The 18281-nt window shown below is 38.9% G+C and overlaps 1 protein-coding gene across 13 annotated transcripts in view; it reads left to right on the top strand.

Annotated features, from left to right (window-relative positions):
- The window catches only part of SORBS2 (sorbin and SH3 domain containing 2), a 129515-nt gene that overhangs the window by 36968 nt on the left and 74266 nt on the right, over positions 1 to 18281 (top strand). For 5 of the 13 annotated variants that reach the window (XM_066236211.1, XM_066236210.1, XM_066236209.1 and 2 more), the window contains exons 3-5: positions 4224 to 4316; positions 9842 to 9868; positions 10092 to 10210. In XM_066236211.1, the coding sequence (XP_066092308.1) occupies positions 4224 to 4316; positions 9842 to 9868; positions 10092 to 10210 (239 nt within the window). Of the gene's footprint in view, positions 1 to 4223; positions 4317 to 9841; positions 9869 to 10091; positions 10211 to 11020; positions 11663 to 17073; positions 17110 to 18281 lie in introns of all 13 variants that reach the window. The other 8 variants (XM_066236214.1, XM_066236223.1, XM_066236213.1 and 5 more) reach the window with 3 other exon arrangements.

Here is an 18281-nt window from a genome sequence, read left to right as displayed (position 1 = left end):
TTATCTATTCTTACTCCCTTTTCTGTAAATCATATCTTGAAATTAACTCCTGCATACCCTAGGAAGAGGTAGTATGTCATTTGCATGCATACATTTCAAACCCCTTTTAGAACAGGCTAAATTCAAAGGCACGTTGCTCTAGTAGAAAATATTTAAAGTTGCCCATTCTATAAACCCTTTATGTTGACAGTCAACAGATAGTGCCAAAGTCTCATATGAAGTCAGCTTCATTAACCCATAGGCACAATACAGCTGAAGTCATCAGCATTATATTTTTACATGTGAGAACAGTATCTTCAATTAGCTTAACAGTATGGATGGCTCTGAACTCTGTAGCGTATACAGATTAATTATCCAAGGGTTTGCAATGCATGCTGTGTACATATGAGTCCTTTCTCATAGTAGAAATGTTTTAGCACACATTTTCACCTTTCCCCCCTGGAATCTTTATACTCAGTATTAAGTAATTTTTGAAAACAACTTTTTTACTGAAATTCTGTAACTCGTGTTTAAAAACTACTGTTTTCCCGTCTGCAAGCAAAGACTGGAAAGTCTGCTGTTTCATGTTATCACAAAGTGTCTCATGGGATTGCAGCCACTGGTGAGGACCAGAATCTAATCCCGAGATCATGTGGAGACAGGTGCCTCACCGCCCGTGGTCCTGTGGCTGCCCCTTGGCAGAAACCTGCTCCACCTGACCTCTGAACTCTAGGTCAGCTGGCCCCTGAAGATGCAGTCAACTCATACATGTGTAGAGCAACACCCAAGATGAGGCTACTGAAGGCAAAACATACGCGGAAGGAAAGCTTTGAAATCAAGAGAAATCTTGACCTTAGAAATGAATTGGAGGTGTGGGAATTAGACATGGGAAATAAAAGAAAACCTATTATTAGATAAAAGAGATTAAAAGAGGCAAATCAGAAGCAGGGAGAGCCCAGAAGATGCCAGACCTGTCATGAGCTTCCTGCCACAGGTGTCTACCCCTCCACTCCCAACATGTGGACTACCGGGTGGGGGTGGGGGGCAGAGCGGTGGTGGCAGGGGCCACACCTCTGTAATTTTGCCAGTTGTCTAAGCTGTTCTGTTACTTTTTTCAGTGCTGACTTATCCCAACCATTAGGAACAGACATAAATAAAATGTGTTACTATGTTTAAAAAAATAAGGAAGAATAGACAGCCCATACATAGATGAACTAGGATAAGTCATGCTGTGAAAGTATAGTCACTCCAGCAGAATGTCCACATGAGAAAGTTCTGTCTCCACAACTAATAATAACTATGGGAAGACACAGAATTCCATAACTGTTCTGAGGCATCTTCTCAGACTTAAATTGACTTCAGACATAACTTCCCAGTGTCCTTCATTTTGTGGAGTGCTGATTTTCCTATTAATTATAACCCTATTATGAAAGAGGTATAATATGTAATTATACTAAAAAAAACCATATTCATGATCAATGCATTCAATTAACCTTCTTATTCATAAAATTTAATTCCTAATGGCAAAGTGGGAAAATAGAAATCTGTGTATTTTTTAGGTCTCTGGGTACTTGGGCCAAGTCTGCTATAGCAGAAGGAATAAAGCCCTCTAAACACCCTCTCATTTCAAAGGAATGAGCTTGGTTCTATGTAGAATGCTAATTTGCACAGTTATTTTGTTTATATGGGTAAACCTACATATATATGCATAGAAAAGATGATATCAAACTTAGGCATACCAAATGGGTAAAAAGTGATTATTAACCCTTTGTTTAAGATTTTTATAAAAACCTACCATTCTTTAAAATTACGTATAAATATTGTGGTAGGAAGGTGAAAAAAGCACTGTTGCTGTACAGCAAAACAGAGTAAAAATGAGTGCTTAAATACCTAATAAATAAAATTAGTTTTCATTATCTACCTATCAATCACTACAGACTTATGTCACTATTTAAATATCTATGTGTTAGTCACTCAGATTTAAGAAAAAAGATTATTTTAAAGCAAAGCAGCTCTTTGCTTTTTAGTCAAATACATAGTAGAACGAGCCAAAGGAAATGTGTTCATTTCTCACATTGAAAGATCTGAATGATATATAAAGATACATACAAAAGATGCTACATTTCCCTCTAAGAATTCATGATCCATTATTTTCTAAGGCAAATCTTAGCTATGGAAGAAAGGAAAGACATGAAATGATTCATTGTATGTGATTTGCCCACGTGAGTGTTTTCAGCAGCAGACACAGCTTCCAAGAGTCTTGCATCTGGGAGGAAGCAGGTACAAGTCACTCATGACTGTAGCCCTGCAGGTCATTAATGAGTGGGAGGGTGAGAGTAGCATTAGGATTCTTCAGAATGACCAAAAGTGTGCGAGACAGCATCTTCATTTTAAGATTTAAAAAATATCTTCAAGTAGTTCATGCAGTATCTGATAAATATCACTGAGTTTCCTCAAAAATGTAAAATACCCCTCCGAACCCTAATGAATCAACTGAGTTAGCCCAGGGCATCTCCACACACAGTTTGGGAACCATGGATGTAAGCAGTGACCCTGGATCTCCTCATTCCGAAATCCTCTCACTGCTTCTTCTCAGATGTTCAGAATGAATAGAACGAAAAGAGTAAATCTCTTCAAGAGCCATCAGTTGGCATTTTCAACACCTTTGATTATAGAACCCTCTTAGACCATCATAGCTACTGCATACTACATGTTCAATGACATTACCTCCATTTTATCAGAAATGCTCACCCCTCATAGCTCTTTTCAGTTTGCAGAGTTTGCTAAATCCTATTGCTGCCTCTCTTGAAGGCATCTTTCATTGTCTGTTTTCACCATTTATGTCTTTCTAGGTTTGGTCATGGAATTACAATTATGTCTTTGATTTATTTTACTTACTTTATGTTGTTTCAAGTTATTTTCCTATTTTATCATCTGCATTAGGAAATTGGTATTTTATACATATTTAAGAAATTATATTTTGATGGGAGACTCATTCTACCCATTTTTAGGTCTACTGACTTACTACTTATGATTTACCAATAATTAATTCAAGTCATACTTCCAAGCACTCTTAAGTTCCCTAATGTACAATAAAAAAGTGGATAATTTTAAGAAATAAAAAGTATAAATATCTAATCACTAAGCTGTACACCTGACATTAATATAATACTGTATGTCAACCATAATTGAAAAATAAAAAACATATGAAAAAGGAAATAAAGAGAAAGAAAAACAGAATAGCCGACAGGAATACATAATAATTATATTGGTGGTTACATTATTTTTCTCTCGTTATAACTTTCTAAATAAATTAAATTTAAGTTGTTTCGGCTCCAGGGGAATGAGAAAAACTATTTATTGCACATTCCATCTACAAAGGAATGTGGGAATGGAATTGGAATCTGTTCGGAAATAGAACCTTAACCTTCCAATTTTAGAAGTCTTGTAACTCTAAACTTATATCACATTATGCTCGGTGGTACATTTTTGCCTACTTTGCTTCATGTTGTGACTTGCACAAGTGTAAATTTATAGATTTTCAAAAGTATAAAAACTAGTTTTATAAAACATTTTCATTTCAATAATATATATCAATATTATTTTTGTTTTCAATTAGGCTAATTATTTCCACAACTAATAAGAGCTATGGAAAGATATAGATATTCCATAATGTTATGCTTATTTATGAATCCTGTATATTAAATATATCATGCCTATATCAGTTAAAAATGTTTACTGCAAGAGGTGCTAATTCTCTTCAGGAATCATAATAGCTAAAATACAGTAAACCTAAATCATGGACACGAAAGTATATTATACCATTGTTCTTAATCCTGAAATAGAGGTTATCCATAACTCTAAAAGCTAGTTGCATTGCTTATAAATTTAATAGTCTTTAAGTGGCATAAGCAAAGTTGAGTTTTATATTTGTGTTTTTATTTTTAAAAAAGCATAAAATGTTAAGTAAATCTGACTTTTTTTTTTTTTTTTTTTTTTTTACCAAAGCATTGGCATCTTTTGCTAAAACAGACCCCTGCTTTTTTCTTTTGTTTTGTTTTGTTTTCGTTTGCTTGTTTTAGTTTGGGGTGGTTGTGAAATTTGCTGACAGAGTCCATGGTTACTAATTCTGACTGTTCACCTTCCACATGATTGTCTGGCAGATTTCACTTAAAATGCATGATGTCGCATGTGCTTTTTCTCCTTTGCTGTGGCCTCTGCTATGTCATTTTTTTTGCTTCCAGATAGCGGTGGGTGTGCTCGCAAACGTGCCGCCATGTCTGTTACATTAACATCTGTGAAGAGAGTTCAGAGTTCTCCAAACCTATTGGCTGCAGGTATAACTAACTCACAGAATGTCACACTTGAATGGCTTTATCTGACCTTTCTCTCTTTCCAGAATTATCTTGTTAGATGAAGAAAGTGACTATAAATCCCTTTTCAATGTCCCACAGGTTCTTATTTTTCTTGTCTCAAGAATAGCTCCTATCCCTCCTGACTGTTCCTGTTCTAAAACTAAAAAAGCTCAAGGAAACTGATATCGTGTAGAAAATATTTTTAAAATATAATTAAAAACAAGTCACTTGCCAAAAATGTATTAAGTACTGCAAGAGTTAATAACTAAGTTTTTCTCTCTTATGAACTAAAGAAGCATAATATTTAATCGAGGTAACTCATACATGCTTTTGTTGTGTTTTAAGCTAAAACACTGTTGAGGGGCGGGGACATGGGAGGTCAGAAAGAGGGATTTGTAGAAAACTGAATATTTAATAATTCATTTCTTCACCAAAAGTTGCAAACTGGATGATAGATTATTTGTTTTGATAGGACCTTAAGCCTTCCTTTAATCTAGTCAGCAAAGATGCTTCTAACACCTAGTTTTAAACATCTGGATGCAATGACAATTCGGGTGCAACCACAGGTACAACTATGCTCTAGGAAGTAATTGGGAGTTCGCTATGGAAGCATCAACTAAGGTAGGTGGCTATGTAGGAAGTGTCTGTCATGACTTACCGCAGCTTGTAGCACAGTCTGCTCTGAGAGGGGACGTTGCCATCAAAAGTGAGCTCATCAACCCCATTACTCCAGACCCAGAAATACATCTACACCTTCAGTTGCTTACCTGGCAGTGGGGGGGGGGGGGGGTCTTTGTTTTTTATTTACATTTGTGGGGTTTGGGAGCAGCAGTGGGAAAGAGATGGAAAATGTTTAAATTATTTTAATTCTCACTGGGCATGTCGGTGTCCTTTACACACACACATTTAGTAGTTAATTAAATGTTCAGGATGTTCTTGATGCTAAACTACCCGGCTTTGTCGAGGAAAACAGTCTTCCATGTGGAGAACGCTGCCCCTGCCCGGCACCTCCAATCCACAAGTGGATTTCAATGTCCGAGTTTAAACACCAGGCCAGGTGGTTCCATAATATATGTTGCATTTTTTTAATGTAAGTTGTATTGCAATGCATGTCATACAATTTGGCTTAAAAAAAAATCTTTCTAACTATGTATGTGTACATGTTTGCTCATGTGTATATGAGCACGAGAAGCTGTTAGAGAAACTACAGATGTGTTTACATGGGTTACCTGAGGGAAATGGGAATAAAGGGAAATACAAAAATAAATAAAGTCCAGAGCCACTAGGTAATCGCAATGCCTATGCCACGAATATCACTGACATTTCAACCAAGTAAAATTCTAGCCCATGCTACTTAGATGTGGACCCTGACTGACGCACGTGCTAGGGAATACGGCACTGATTCCACAATGCCAAATTGTTGCTATTTATAAAGGTAACCACGAAAGGAATAATATTGATTGTATTAGAGATCGCCCTTTAGAGTCAACACTACAATAACAGCAATTTCATATAGAGTACTAAACTTAAAAGGAAATACTTAATGCTTCAGAATCAAAATAATAGAAAACATTTAACACTTTAGGAATATGAAATAATCTTCAGTAATAAGTTTGTAGTGGTTATGGGTCATTTTAAATTTTATATGATTAGGAATTAGGTTTATGGAGAATAAAGTCCCCTGAATTTTGGACTTGTTACATAAAAATAAACCTCTCTTGTATTAAGCCACATAAGTATAATCCCTTTTTTTTAATTAAGTGAGAGGTGGGGAGGCAGAAAGGCAGACTCCCACATGCGCCCTGACCAGGATACACCCAGCAGCCCCCTGCCCAGTGTTGCTCTGCCCATCTGGGTACACTATTCTGTTGCTTGGCAATTGAGCTATTTAAGCACCTGAGGTGAGGCCATGGAGCCAATCTCAGTGCCTGGTCCCAACTTGCTCTGACCCCAGCTGTGAGAGGAGAAGAGAGAGAGCGTGTGAAAGAAGGGGTAAGGGAGGTGTGGAGAAGCAGATGGTCCCTTCTCCTGTGTGCCCTGACCGGGAATTGAACCTGGGACTTCCACATGCCAGGCCAACACTCTACCACTGAGCCAACCAGCTAGGGCCAGTATGATCCCTTTTTAAAAGAAGTTTTCACCAGGGCACACAGGAGAAGCGCCCATCTGCTTCTCCACCCCTCCCCCTCTCCTTCCGCTCTGTCTCTCTCTTCCCCTCCCGCAGCCAAGGCTCCATTGGAGCAAAGATGGCCCGGGCACTGGGGATGGCTCCTTGGCCTCTGTCCCAGGCGCTAGAGTGGCTCTGGTCGCGGCAGAGCGACGCCCCTGAGGGGCAGAGCGTCGCCCCCTGGTGGGCGTGCCGGGTGGATCCCGGTCGGGCGCATGCGGGAGTCTGTCTGACTGTCTCTCTCCGTTTCCAGCTTCAGAAAAATACAAAAAAAAAAAAAAAAAAAGACTTGGAAAAAATAAAAATAAAAGAAGTTTTCATTACATTTTGAAGAAAGAAATCACCTCCTTTTTATGCCCTTCACATTATATGGTAGCCTTCCTAAAACCTTATTTAACATAGTCTTTAATCAAAAGGGGATTAGTAAATATTTATTGCATTAGATATTGTTGAAACACTCCAACCTTTAAGTAAAAAAGTTTTATGGTTCTCTCTCTCTCACCTCTCAAAAGCTGCTAGTCATCAACTCTTCTTACCCTAAATCAGTCTTTCTCCTTTTCATTCTCAAAAAGTAAAGTCCCACTGGTAATTCATACGCACACAAATGTTTTACATCTAAGCTAGAACCAAAACAATGAGTATAGAGAAACAATTAGCCTTTCTGAAGTACATTTTCTTTTTACCCAAACCACCTGGCAGTCTAAGGTAACACTGGTAAGGATGAGCTGCTGTGGTGACCAGACCACTGTGCCAAGAAACACCACCTGCATGCTTTAGACCCTGAGGAAAATTCACCTGTCTTTTGCTCGGGTTTCCTTAAAAATAATAATAATAATAGAATTTGTTTGTCAATTTCCTACCTCTTAGAGGTAGGAAAACAATCAACAAACTTGATTGTTTCCTAGACTCCCAAAGATTTGTCAAAATTAAATGAGGGTAAATGAAGAAAATAAATAAAAAGGCTTATCACAGTACTTACAAACACTGTGGGCATTTAATTATTAGTTCATTTGAATTTAATTAATATGTTTAAATCAATTCTTACAAAGTAACTGCGCCCCATAAAGGAGGGAGCTATAAGAATTAAAATCATCATGCTTTTAAAGAAAAGTATAGTCTATAATGTCTAATATACCACATCAGAATTTAAGTGTTGGAATCATAAAGTTGGAAAGGGCCTCTGAGGGAACCAGCCCAACCCCTGACACCAAGCCCAGAGGCCTCAACAACTTCTCTGACAGGTGTGCTCCCCCACCTCCTACCTGGACACCAGGAGTGCTCACTGCACCAGTGAGGAGAGACTGTAGTTCTTCATCCTCAAAGACCCTATTAATAGTCACATGCAAAAAATCCAGGGAATGATCAATCTGTCCCATTAACTCATCTTAGACTTTCAGAGAAGCAATGGCCACCTGCTAACAAACACTAGACATTTACAGGGCTGATCCCTAGACTTCTAGCTCTGTGTCTTCACAATGAATGATCCTAAATAATATTCAAGATATTGGACAAAACCATTTCCCCCCATGCATCTGCCAAGTCACTTTTTAAAGCTATATTCTCTCTACTGGACATGGATCCAGGAGGCCTCTGTGTTTTCTGTCACCTGCTCCTAACCACGCTTGCTAACCACACTTGCTGTCCCTTCCTGAGCTTTCCTGGAAGGGATGAACTAAAAGCAGGGCCGTGGTCAACAATATCTGAAGTTATTTATCCTTCAGCACCTCTGAAGAATTAAAATAAAATAGCAAAGCAGGACTGGGTGTTTTAAATATTATAGTTGTATTTCATTTAAAGAAACTGCAATGTAGTACACCTGAATGCCCTTAAGAGCCCACCCTCCTAAGAGTATACTTGAATCACAGACATTAACTTCACTAAAATATGGGCTCATCCTGAAGTTTTCATCTTTACCAATTTTATTCTTTTCTCCTTACTTGCAATTCTCCACAGTCATGTCTACTATGTTAAACGTGACTTTTCAGTAGAGCACACCATGATTACTATCTCATATTTCCTGTAACATAGAGTACAGTTGCATTTGGAAATCCCTGGGCCCAGTATGGGGGAGGAGGGGAACCCCTCGCTGAGCTTAGAATGACCGTCTTCCGATTCTCACACCTAATGCTTATCTCACTCAAGTTCCCATAATCTGTAATGTGATCACCAGTAAGCAAATGAACTGGCCTTCTACAAACTATCAATTAGTGGAAGTTGATTTCAAAATGTTCTTCAGCTCTTCTCAATATACCTTCTCCATCCTCACCACATCCATACCTCGCATACCTCCGAGCATCGGGCTCCTCCCGCCTCCGTCCCCAGGACATTCCCGCACACCCTTCTCGATAAGAGCTCAGTTACATGAGACCGGAGTAAAATGAAATCCCTGCTCCCAAGAAAATAATAACACAAATAATAATTATTACTGTTCATGCTGCTTGTCTTTCCATTGCCGCTTCCCCAAGTTCCAACTTCCAGAACGTGCTCCGTATCCACAGCCAGCATGTTGTAACCCGGTGGTTAGTACATCTCTCTCCCTGACTGCCTCACAGCAGAATTCTAATGACGGCTCTGCGCCTCACACTACGGTTTGTGTGCTGTATAGAGTCCTCATTATCATCCAAGTAATTGAGACTTCCAGTCATTTCTGTTCCCATCAACACCTAGAAATGGGGTCTAGTAAACATTTCACATATAATTCTTCACAGTTATTTTCACTCTATGGTACTCATTTTATTACTCTGATTTTGAATTCGCTGGAGTTATAATCCATGCTATATAAATTAGCAATTATCATAAAAAAATAAGAAATTTCAATGTCTAGAGAATGATTTGAAATATCACATATTATGGAAGACACGTTTACACTTTCTTCAAACTAAAAAAAAAAAACTACAAAAAAATTGATTGCTACCTAACACAGGAGTGGAACATGATAACACTAGGGCATCAGAAGCTAAGAATCTGGTGGTTAGATTCAATGCTACAAGAACACTTAACGGTGCTCAAACCAGATACCCTTTGATGCTTTAATTTGATATTAGAAATTCATATATTCAGTTTGGGCAATAATAAGATAAAATTACGTGGTTGCAATAAAATTGAAGGGGGGAGTGTCAGTGCAATATATGTTAATTATGTTTTATAACTACATAATGAATATTCCAATTGAAGTAAAAATCTATGTACAAACTTCTCATAGGTATATTTTCTATACGCAGAATTTTAGAACTGAGATAATGTTGCCAAAAAAATGCATGTAGTTCTTTGGCAAATGATCTTTAGTCAATTGTACATTTCCTTTACCCTCATATTAATTCCAACATTTCTTTTTCTTTAGGGCGTGATTCTCAGTCACCAGACTCAGGTACAGAAAGAGCTCTTCTGAATAACCATTCCATTTGTTCTGAGATTTTTTAAAAACATATTTATAACCACATTGTTAACCTCACAGAAAAGTTAAATTGCATGTACAGTTGTGCATATTAAATTACATTCCTAAAGAAAACTTCAAATTTCTTTTTATTTCAAAAAATGTTAAAAGTGAATGTAGATATTTTTTTATCCAATTTGTGTTCCCTTAATAAAAGCTTGGAGATCTTACAATGATCAAGAGACACTGAACGGAGATGCTACATATTCCTCTCTTGCAGCAAAAGGTTTTAGAAGCGTTCGACCAAACCTTCAGGAGAAAAGATCGCCAACTCAGGTACGCCTGCACACCCTGTCAGCCATGTTATTTTAAAGCCAGATGATTAGACCCACACGTTAGCATCTCTTTTCTAGGAATTTGTGCGTATTTTGATACATTTTGTTTTTAATGTTTTTGCTTTTGTATTGCTTGTCAGACTGGCATTTATAACATGGAGGACAAGTCTTAAGTTCAAAACAGGGTTTGGTTTTGTTTTTTTCTGATTCAGCTGATAGAGGCAGGTCAGTTTCTAACTAATGTTTGGGATATTTTCTGATTCTTAAAAAGTTGTCAGCTGATGACTTAGACTTCAAAGTTACAAGGTCAGCAATACATTATATACTTAATAAATAGGAGTTTTACAACCGCTCATTGTATTAACTAAACGAATTCTGCGTTGGAGATATTAGGAAAATTGTGCCATAGCATGAAAAGTATTATCAAAACAATGTAAATAAATTATATATAAAGTATGTATATTTTATATATATAATATATATGTATGCTTCATGGCCTAAAAATATGCAAGAGAACATACGTTCACTTTTAACGTAATTTCCCAGGATGTTGATGGAGACAAACCTTATAATATATTCTTTATAAAAACTATTTTTCCCTAGAGGGTAGCTTTTGATAATAAAATAAAACATTCTAAATGAATTAAAATTGCTCAATCTAGTCAGCTGAATGTATAAGCATAGTAAGAAGGTACAGCATTGCTTTACTCTAAGGATGGAGTAACCCTGATTTCTTTAATGACTAACTTTGACTTTCTCTCTATTTTTCCTTCAACATTCTTTCTTTCTCCGGATGCTTTTGGCCTTCCAGGCACCCCTTCCAGCACCCAGAAAAGAGAGCTTTCATAGCTCCCTGATAACCAATCACACAAAGGGTGACATTTTAGACCAATTAGTAACTAACACACAAGTTCCCTCCTGTACAGAGTACTTTACTAATAGAAAGCCTCTTCAGGGAATGATGCATTCTAATGAGGACAATTCCAGCCAGACAATTGTATATTCTGAAGAATCTAACACAACTGTGTCATATACACAGAAAATCACTAATCTGCTGCCACCAGCTTCCAGTACAGGTCCCCCACCCAGTGCCGACCCGAGCACCTCATTTCTACAAGAGGACTACACGCAAGATTCTCAAACTCGGAAGACTTCTACATTGAAACTAATCCATAGCCAGGACCTAGGGAGTAGCATCCCCTTTCATACTCCACAGTTTTCCAAGTCCGCTGACATACCATCATTCCTCCAAAGGCCTTGCTCACCACCCCCTACCCCGGTGCCTGAGATACACACAGCATCTCTTTCCATTCAGATAGCTCCCAAGTCAGGACATGATCCTGAAAGCCACAAACAGCCACCTGAGCTTCCTCCAGAGACCACAAAGATACCTCTTCAGCAGGAGAGACAAAAATCTGCAGTTGCTGCGACCTCTCTGTCCTCAGACTGCCGGGTGATACATTGCACTTTCCAATCTCTTCTCACAGGTGTCCTGCAGAAACCCTCACTCCTTTGCTCTGGGCTTCTTGTATAACGTACTGCTTTGTTACTGTCCAATCCAGAAGGGAAAGGAGAAAGAAACCATCTTCCTATTTAAAACCCTATTAAACTCATCAATACATTTTTAGGTTTCTTTTAGTTAAAAAAAAAAATTATATATATATATATATATATGATTTTTCATCCAGAAACCATATTCTACAAGTGTCTTCCCTCTAGGCATTTATTAGAGATCATCGAAGGCCAATTATCACTTGGACCACTTCGGTGCTTGAAGTACTTTGAAGTGTTGAGTCGAGACTGTAAGGCTGTTAAGAACTCTGGTGTAAAAAGTTTTATTATGAGGTTACAGGGCAATCTTGAGTCATAAAATGCAGGTGGTACCGCCAGGCCTTGGAGGAACTGGAGATGACGTTAGATGCTCGCTCTTTCTCACCTCAGGTGCATGTACTTCTCATCTCCCCTCTCTGGGAATTGACTTCATTCCCATCTCTTAGTTTCCATCCCTCATTACTTCAAGCTGCCTGTGAATTTCCATGACATTCTCTGCCTCTAACTATGTATCCACTTGCATCTGGGGTTGTGGGGAACAATACTACCTGAGTTACAGTGTTCTGTAACTCAAAGTCCCAGGCAGGAGGCAGGGCCTCCCTGGCCCGGTTCAGTTCGGTTATTCCCCCTCCCGAACAATCAGGTATGGTCCGTAAAATGGGGTCACCTATGCACACCTGGCTGCCAGACAGCCTCCTCATCCCTTCTGAGGGGCCATAGGAGAGGAGGCTGATTCTCATAGCAGGAGTTGGGGTGGGAGGTAAAGATTTTTTTTTGCACAAGCACTCTTAAGTTGTTTATTTTTAAATTACCACGGAAATTTAAAATCTTACCAGTGATAGGGATAATGATATAATACAACCCACTATAAGAACCCATCGCAAGGCCTCAGCAATTCTCTCTCTCTCTCTTTTTTTTTTTTTTTTTTTTTTTTTTTTTATTTTTCTGAAGTTGGAAACGGGGAGGCAGTCAGACAGACTCCCACATGAGCCCGACCGGGATCCACCCGGCATGCCCACCAGGGGGCGTCGCTCTGCCACAATCAGAGCCATTCTAGCACCAAAGGCAGAGGCCATAGAGCCATCCTCAGCGCCCCGGCCAACTTTGCTCCAATGGAGCCTTGGCTGCTGAAGGGGAAGAGAGAGACAGAGAGGAAGGAGAGGGGGAGGGGTGGAGAAGCAGGTGGGTGCCTCTCCTGTGTGCCCTGGCCGGGAATTGAACCCGGGACTCCTGCATGCCAGGCCGACGCTCTACCACTGAGCCAACCGGCCAGGGCCTCTCATTATTTTGTCATTTGTTTTCAACTGTCAACTCTAATTATCCCAGTAGTAAGTCAATGTAAGTTCCTTATGTTTGTTGAAATTTTAGTACCTATATCTAACAGGTGAAGAGAAAGAAAAAATAATAATGCCACTGACAACCAATAAAATACAAATAGTTTCTTAATATAAAGATTGTTTTATTTCACTCCCTCCTAGATATTTTCTCAGGTTTATCAAAAAAGGAGAATAAAACCTGTCAAATCCCTGTGCTTGGTATTAACATTTTCTGTATGTTCCTTAAGAAATAAGGTCTAGATAAGCTCAGTCATTAAGAAGTTGGAAGGGGAATAGGTTAAGCCAAATAGAACCTGAGACAGATTAAAACTGAACAGTTTTTTTAAGTTGAAATATCTTATTTATACCAAAACAGAATTTATTATAATTTGACTTCATTCTAAATTAGTCAGAAATGGTCTAAGATTATCATTGGTCAAGGAGAAATGATCAAACATGGTTATTCTCTCAACTGAAAATGAGATCAGGAAAACACAGATTTTGAAAACATTTTATTGTGATATTATTGCCTGAATTAAAAAGCCAGGATGCAAGACTGTCCTTTTCCTCAGTCTTTAATATGACTTCATAGGGCACTGGTCATTATTTAAATTTTTGATATTTTGTTCCATATTAATTTTAGGGGACATTGATTTTGATCTTTTTTGTCTAAGACTGCATTGAAATAGTGCTTATTTCTCACTGAGTTTCTCATCACTCCATTAAATTTTGCACCCAAGATACTTCCCTTACTCACCTCTCCCTCCACCTTTATATCCACTAAGTCAACAAAGTCATGGCCTGGGAACTTCTGACTATGAAAATGTTCTGTTTGGTTGCCACTGAATTAATTTATTTTTAATTTGGCACCTTAAGGAGGGCATGCTCTGTCCATTCACCCTAACACTCTATCTAACACCTGGCCTGCAGTCTGGATACACCGCTGGCCAGGGTACGCACTTAAGCTCGTAATGCCTACATCCAAATCAACACACGTCTTTCCACTGGCAAAGCTCGACCTTCCTGAATGCCCCGGCTCCCTAACTCCTCAAGGGCTCTCACCTAAATATAGTTATCCCCTTCAGCCACGGGGTCTCCTTGGCATCCCGGATTGAATTCATTTGGGCCAAGAGGCCCAATGCTATCTTGAATAACAAGGTGCTCTCTCAAATGTTGAGGTTTAAGCACGGTCCATTTCCTTTATAGAGGCCAGACAGCAGCAAGCTAGTATTTCCAGTGCTTCTCCTTTCCAATAGCTCAACAGTAAAAAAGAACTGAATCTCATAAAAAGTTGGGGATCCTTGGCTTATTATATTGAAACAACCTAACCTTACATGGTCTTGGAAAGACAGAGACACAAACAGCTATGGTGATTCTCTGCAGTCATCGATCTGCTAACACTTACGTAGAGAAAACAAAACAAAACAAATAAAAAACCTGTTCTTGTTTTAAGTTTGTTTTTTCCTACTGTAAGGAGGTCCAGACTGAGAAAAGACTTCCTTCTTCCCTTTTCACACCTTCCTCTTTCCTCTTACCCTTCTCACATCCTCTGGGGAACACGCGCACTGCAATTCTCTCTCCCGCTGTGTCTAAGAGGGCATTTCTCTATGTGAACATCTGCAGTGTGGGAAAGGAGCCCCCACCAGTCTTAAGAGGTCATTTACATCTCTATCCCCAAATATTTCAAAGCTTTTGTGTGGGTGACCAATAGACTGTTGAACTGTTAAGTTTATCTGTAGAAATTGAAGTGCGGTATGACTCACCTGGAGGCATTTCAGCTGTTAGTCACACACACACACACAGACTCAAAATTATGAGCATATCAGAAGACAGTGAAAGAAATTTAAAAGTGAAACAGTCTGTTTCCTGTAGACAGTCCCTTTGGAAGAACACGTAAATGGATACAGACCATTCCTGGACCCAGTGCTGTACAAGCTAATCATAATACCTGCAACAATAGTGGTTTTAAATAGAATATGCTTCAGCTCTTGACATGATTTCTACTCCAAAAGATATGGGCAAGCCAATCCCATGCGAATTACAGTCATTAAATTTTTCCTTTTAATTTTAAGGGGAAAAAAATCCTTTGAGAAGACAACTCCAAGTCTTTTGCATGATTTATATTGTTTAACAGAATTTTCACTTAGCATAAGTAAAACTAAAAGAGATTCATGTTATATGTTAACCTCTTTAGTGAAACTGCATTATTAATGTGAAATTCCATTGACACTATGCAACACAAGACTGCGCTATACATTCAGACCTGTAGCAAAATTCTAACATATTAAGTTGTAATTATTATATTATAGCTCCATATTATTGCAGTTTTATTTCCAATAAAACCGGTAACTATTATAAAAATTTACTAAAAACACAGATAGATTCTCCTAAAATATTTTAAGTTCTGGATAACTAAGACATCCATCAGTTATTTCTAAGGATTTTAAAACCATGTACAGCAAAAAAGAGAATGTATCACCTTTACAATGATATGTTTAAACAATAACAAAAAAACATATTAAATAAAAATAGAATAGAAATCTTTTTATCCAGAGTTAGAGTTTCTTAACCTATTAGATTAAGGATATGTTTATGAACCTCAAAAGTTTATGCAGAATTTTATGTATACTTAGAGGAATTTGTATATTTTTCACAAGAGGATAAAAAGCTTTCATTAGATTTTTAAATAGAGAGAACTTCTGATATGGTAGATTTGTTTTTAAATATTCAATTAAAGGTCTAAAGGAATATTAATTATGACATAAAAAGGTCAACAGCCTGCTTGACATCAACATTATGAAAATGTTGGCCAAAGACACCACTGGCCCCACGTAAGTCCTTACTAGGCAAGATTCCGAGGTTATACAGTTCTCTTGAATTCATTATCAATCCTTATGTTAATATTCTGCAGTACTTTTGACTACCTATCTTAACATTGGCACTACACCAGACACCAAAAACAAACAAGCAAAAAACAAAACAAATAAAAAAAAATCCTTTATTCTAAAGTTACAAGGTGGTGGGGGAAGAGTTCAATTTGCAAGCAAACTTGACTCAAGGCCCTGCGGAGCGAAAGCCAGTCCAAAGACATCAGCTGGCCTCAGCATTTCACTCACTCACGTTGAGGTTGGTGCTTACCATCACACTGGACCTGTGCGGTAGCCCAAACCTGGTATGGGCCATCCGCTCTCTTCCTTTTACAGAGAGCCCTCCACCATGTTGAGCCTCTTGGGTTCTGTAGCCTCGGGGGAGTTAAACCTTTTCTTTCTCCTTCTGTTTCTTTCTCCTTTACCTGTGATTTGGTAGGTAGGCCAGCTGTCATTCTAACCAACTAGGGTGTATTCTAACCACTTTGGTGGCTGGTTTCCTTGCTCACTTCCTTGTCACACACAGCTACCACTCTGCACGATTAGGCTATTTTAAAGTTTAATTCTTTTAGTATTTTACTGTGAAATCAAGAAAGAGATTCAGTGAATGGAAAGAAAACAAAATTCTTGTTTCCATTTAGTTATCCTTAGTTTGATCAGTCTTTATATTTGTTAATCATAAAAAGGTAGGCAGATTGAGTTATATTTGGGGGGCATTTTCCGGGGAGTGAAAGGGTGCAGTAGGTAGGCTACAAAGACTTTTCTAGTAAAGGGAAAACTAATCCTATGGACCCATAGACAACCTGATGTCACTTTACGTCACAAGTACAAAACCTAAAACTTCTGAGGATGAAAAAAGTCCATTATGCCAACACTCTCAAGCCCCCGTGCAAACTAACAAACAGTGCTGTGTGCACCCTGGTCTCATCTCCGGAAACACTTACTGGAGTCCCTTTCTTCACGTTTTCACGCTGTTTCTGTGCTGTGTGGGCACCTAATCCTCTGACCAAACTTCCTTAAAGCGCTTGCAAATAAAACCGATGACTTGCCTTTCTCTGCCACATTACAAAAACGTATTTTATTTCTCAGATCATTTATATCTCCTCTTATTATTTCTTCCTCAAACTCAGCATGGAAACCAGAACTCACCTGCCAATGTGCCGGAGGTATGCTTCACAGACACACTGACCCCTCCACGGCTCCTTCTTCGTGCCCCTTCTGTGCTACCTTTGAACCGAAATATCAATAATTTCACCAAACCAAGGCCACCGGCCAGCATCCCTTACCCTGCCACACCGGCTGACATGGGCCTTCACCCCTGCACAGACCTCTGTTTATATGACCCTCTCTTGCTCCTGACCACTTTATCCACACAGTCCCACAGGCTCTCACTACAGATTCCCCTGCTCCTGGGTGAGGGCCCTCGGCCGCCCCAGATGAACCGTGGACAGCGACTCTCACACCACTGACGGCTAGGAGTCACCTCCTCAGGCATGGGTCAGAGGTCTGCCATGGCAGATGGCATCTGCTTAGCAGCCCATGCTGCCATGTATGGAGTTACTCTTCCTCCCTTTGACCCCACCGTTGTTTAAACAGATCTCCAAAGGCCAAGAGAACTGCCTCGTGTCTGCCCTCTCCTTCTGCTGCCAAGTGTTTGCACTCACATGGGCGTTGGTGATCAGTAAACCGATTCTCTGTCGTCCACCAGGGAAATCCATGACAGTCACCCGCGTAGACCACGTCAGGCTGAGAAAGTCAGTTCCAGTCTCTTCCTTCACTGGAGAGTCACTTATGTTTACACCAGGCTGCTCTACTTATGAATCGGACAGTGAACTGCCTTAATGAGGAGTTATTTCAGAAATTTAGATAAGCACACATATAACCGTATTATGATTGGATTATAGAGAAAGTAAAATTTTTCAGAAATTGTAACCCAGTATTGTATCTTGGCAGCTAACAGTTTCACTCAGAGACTCGTGTGACTGTGTTCTGCGTGAGTGGGTCAGGCAGCCCTCTTTCTCACGGTTGCTGACTACATCGTGCTAATTCTTCCTGCTGCCCCTTCAACAGCACCTTCATCTTTTGAACCCATCTGTCTTATAGGACGAATGATGTAAAGAATCTTAACCTACACTGTAGAAATTGAACCCTATAAACTTTTTGGAATTATTTTTCCTGAGCCATTCCAGTATAGAAATTTAGCAATACATGTATTGTTTTATCTATCAATAATTTATCTTCCACTTAAAGCAATATATATTTCCCATGTATACTATGTCATTTAAATACATCTATATGACCAGCAGTCTCTAATCAATGATTTACAAATGGCTAAAAT

The sequence above is a fragment of the Saccopteryx bilineata genome, chromosome 6 (assembly GCF_036850765.1).
Source record: "Saccopteryx bilineata isolate mSacBil1 chromosome 6, mSacBil1_pri_phased_curated, whole genome shotgun sequence".
Classification (NCBI taxonomy): Eukaryota; Metazoa; Chordata; class Mammalia; order Chiroptera; family Emballonuridae; genus Saccopteryx; species Saccopteryx bilineata.
This window is presented reverse-complemented; position numbering and strand designations above follow the sequence as displayed.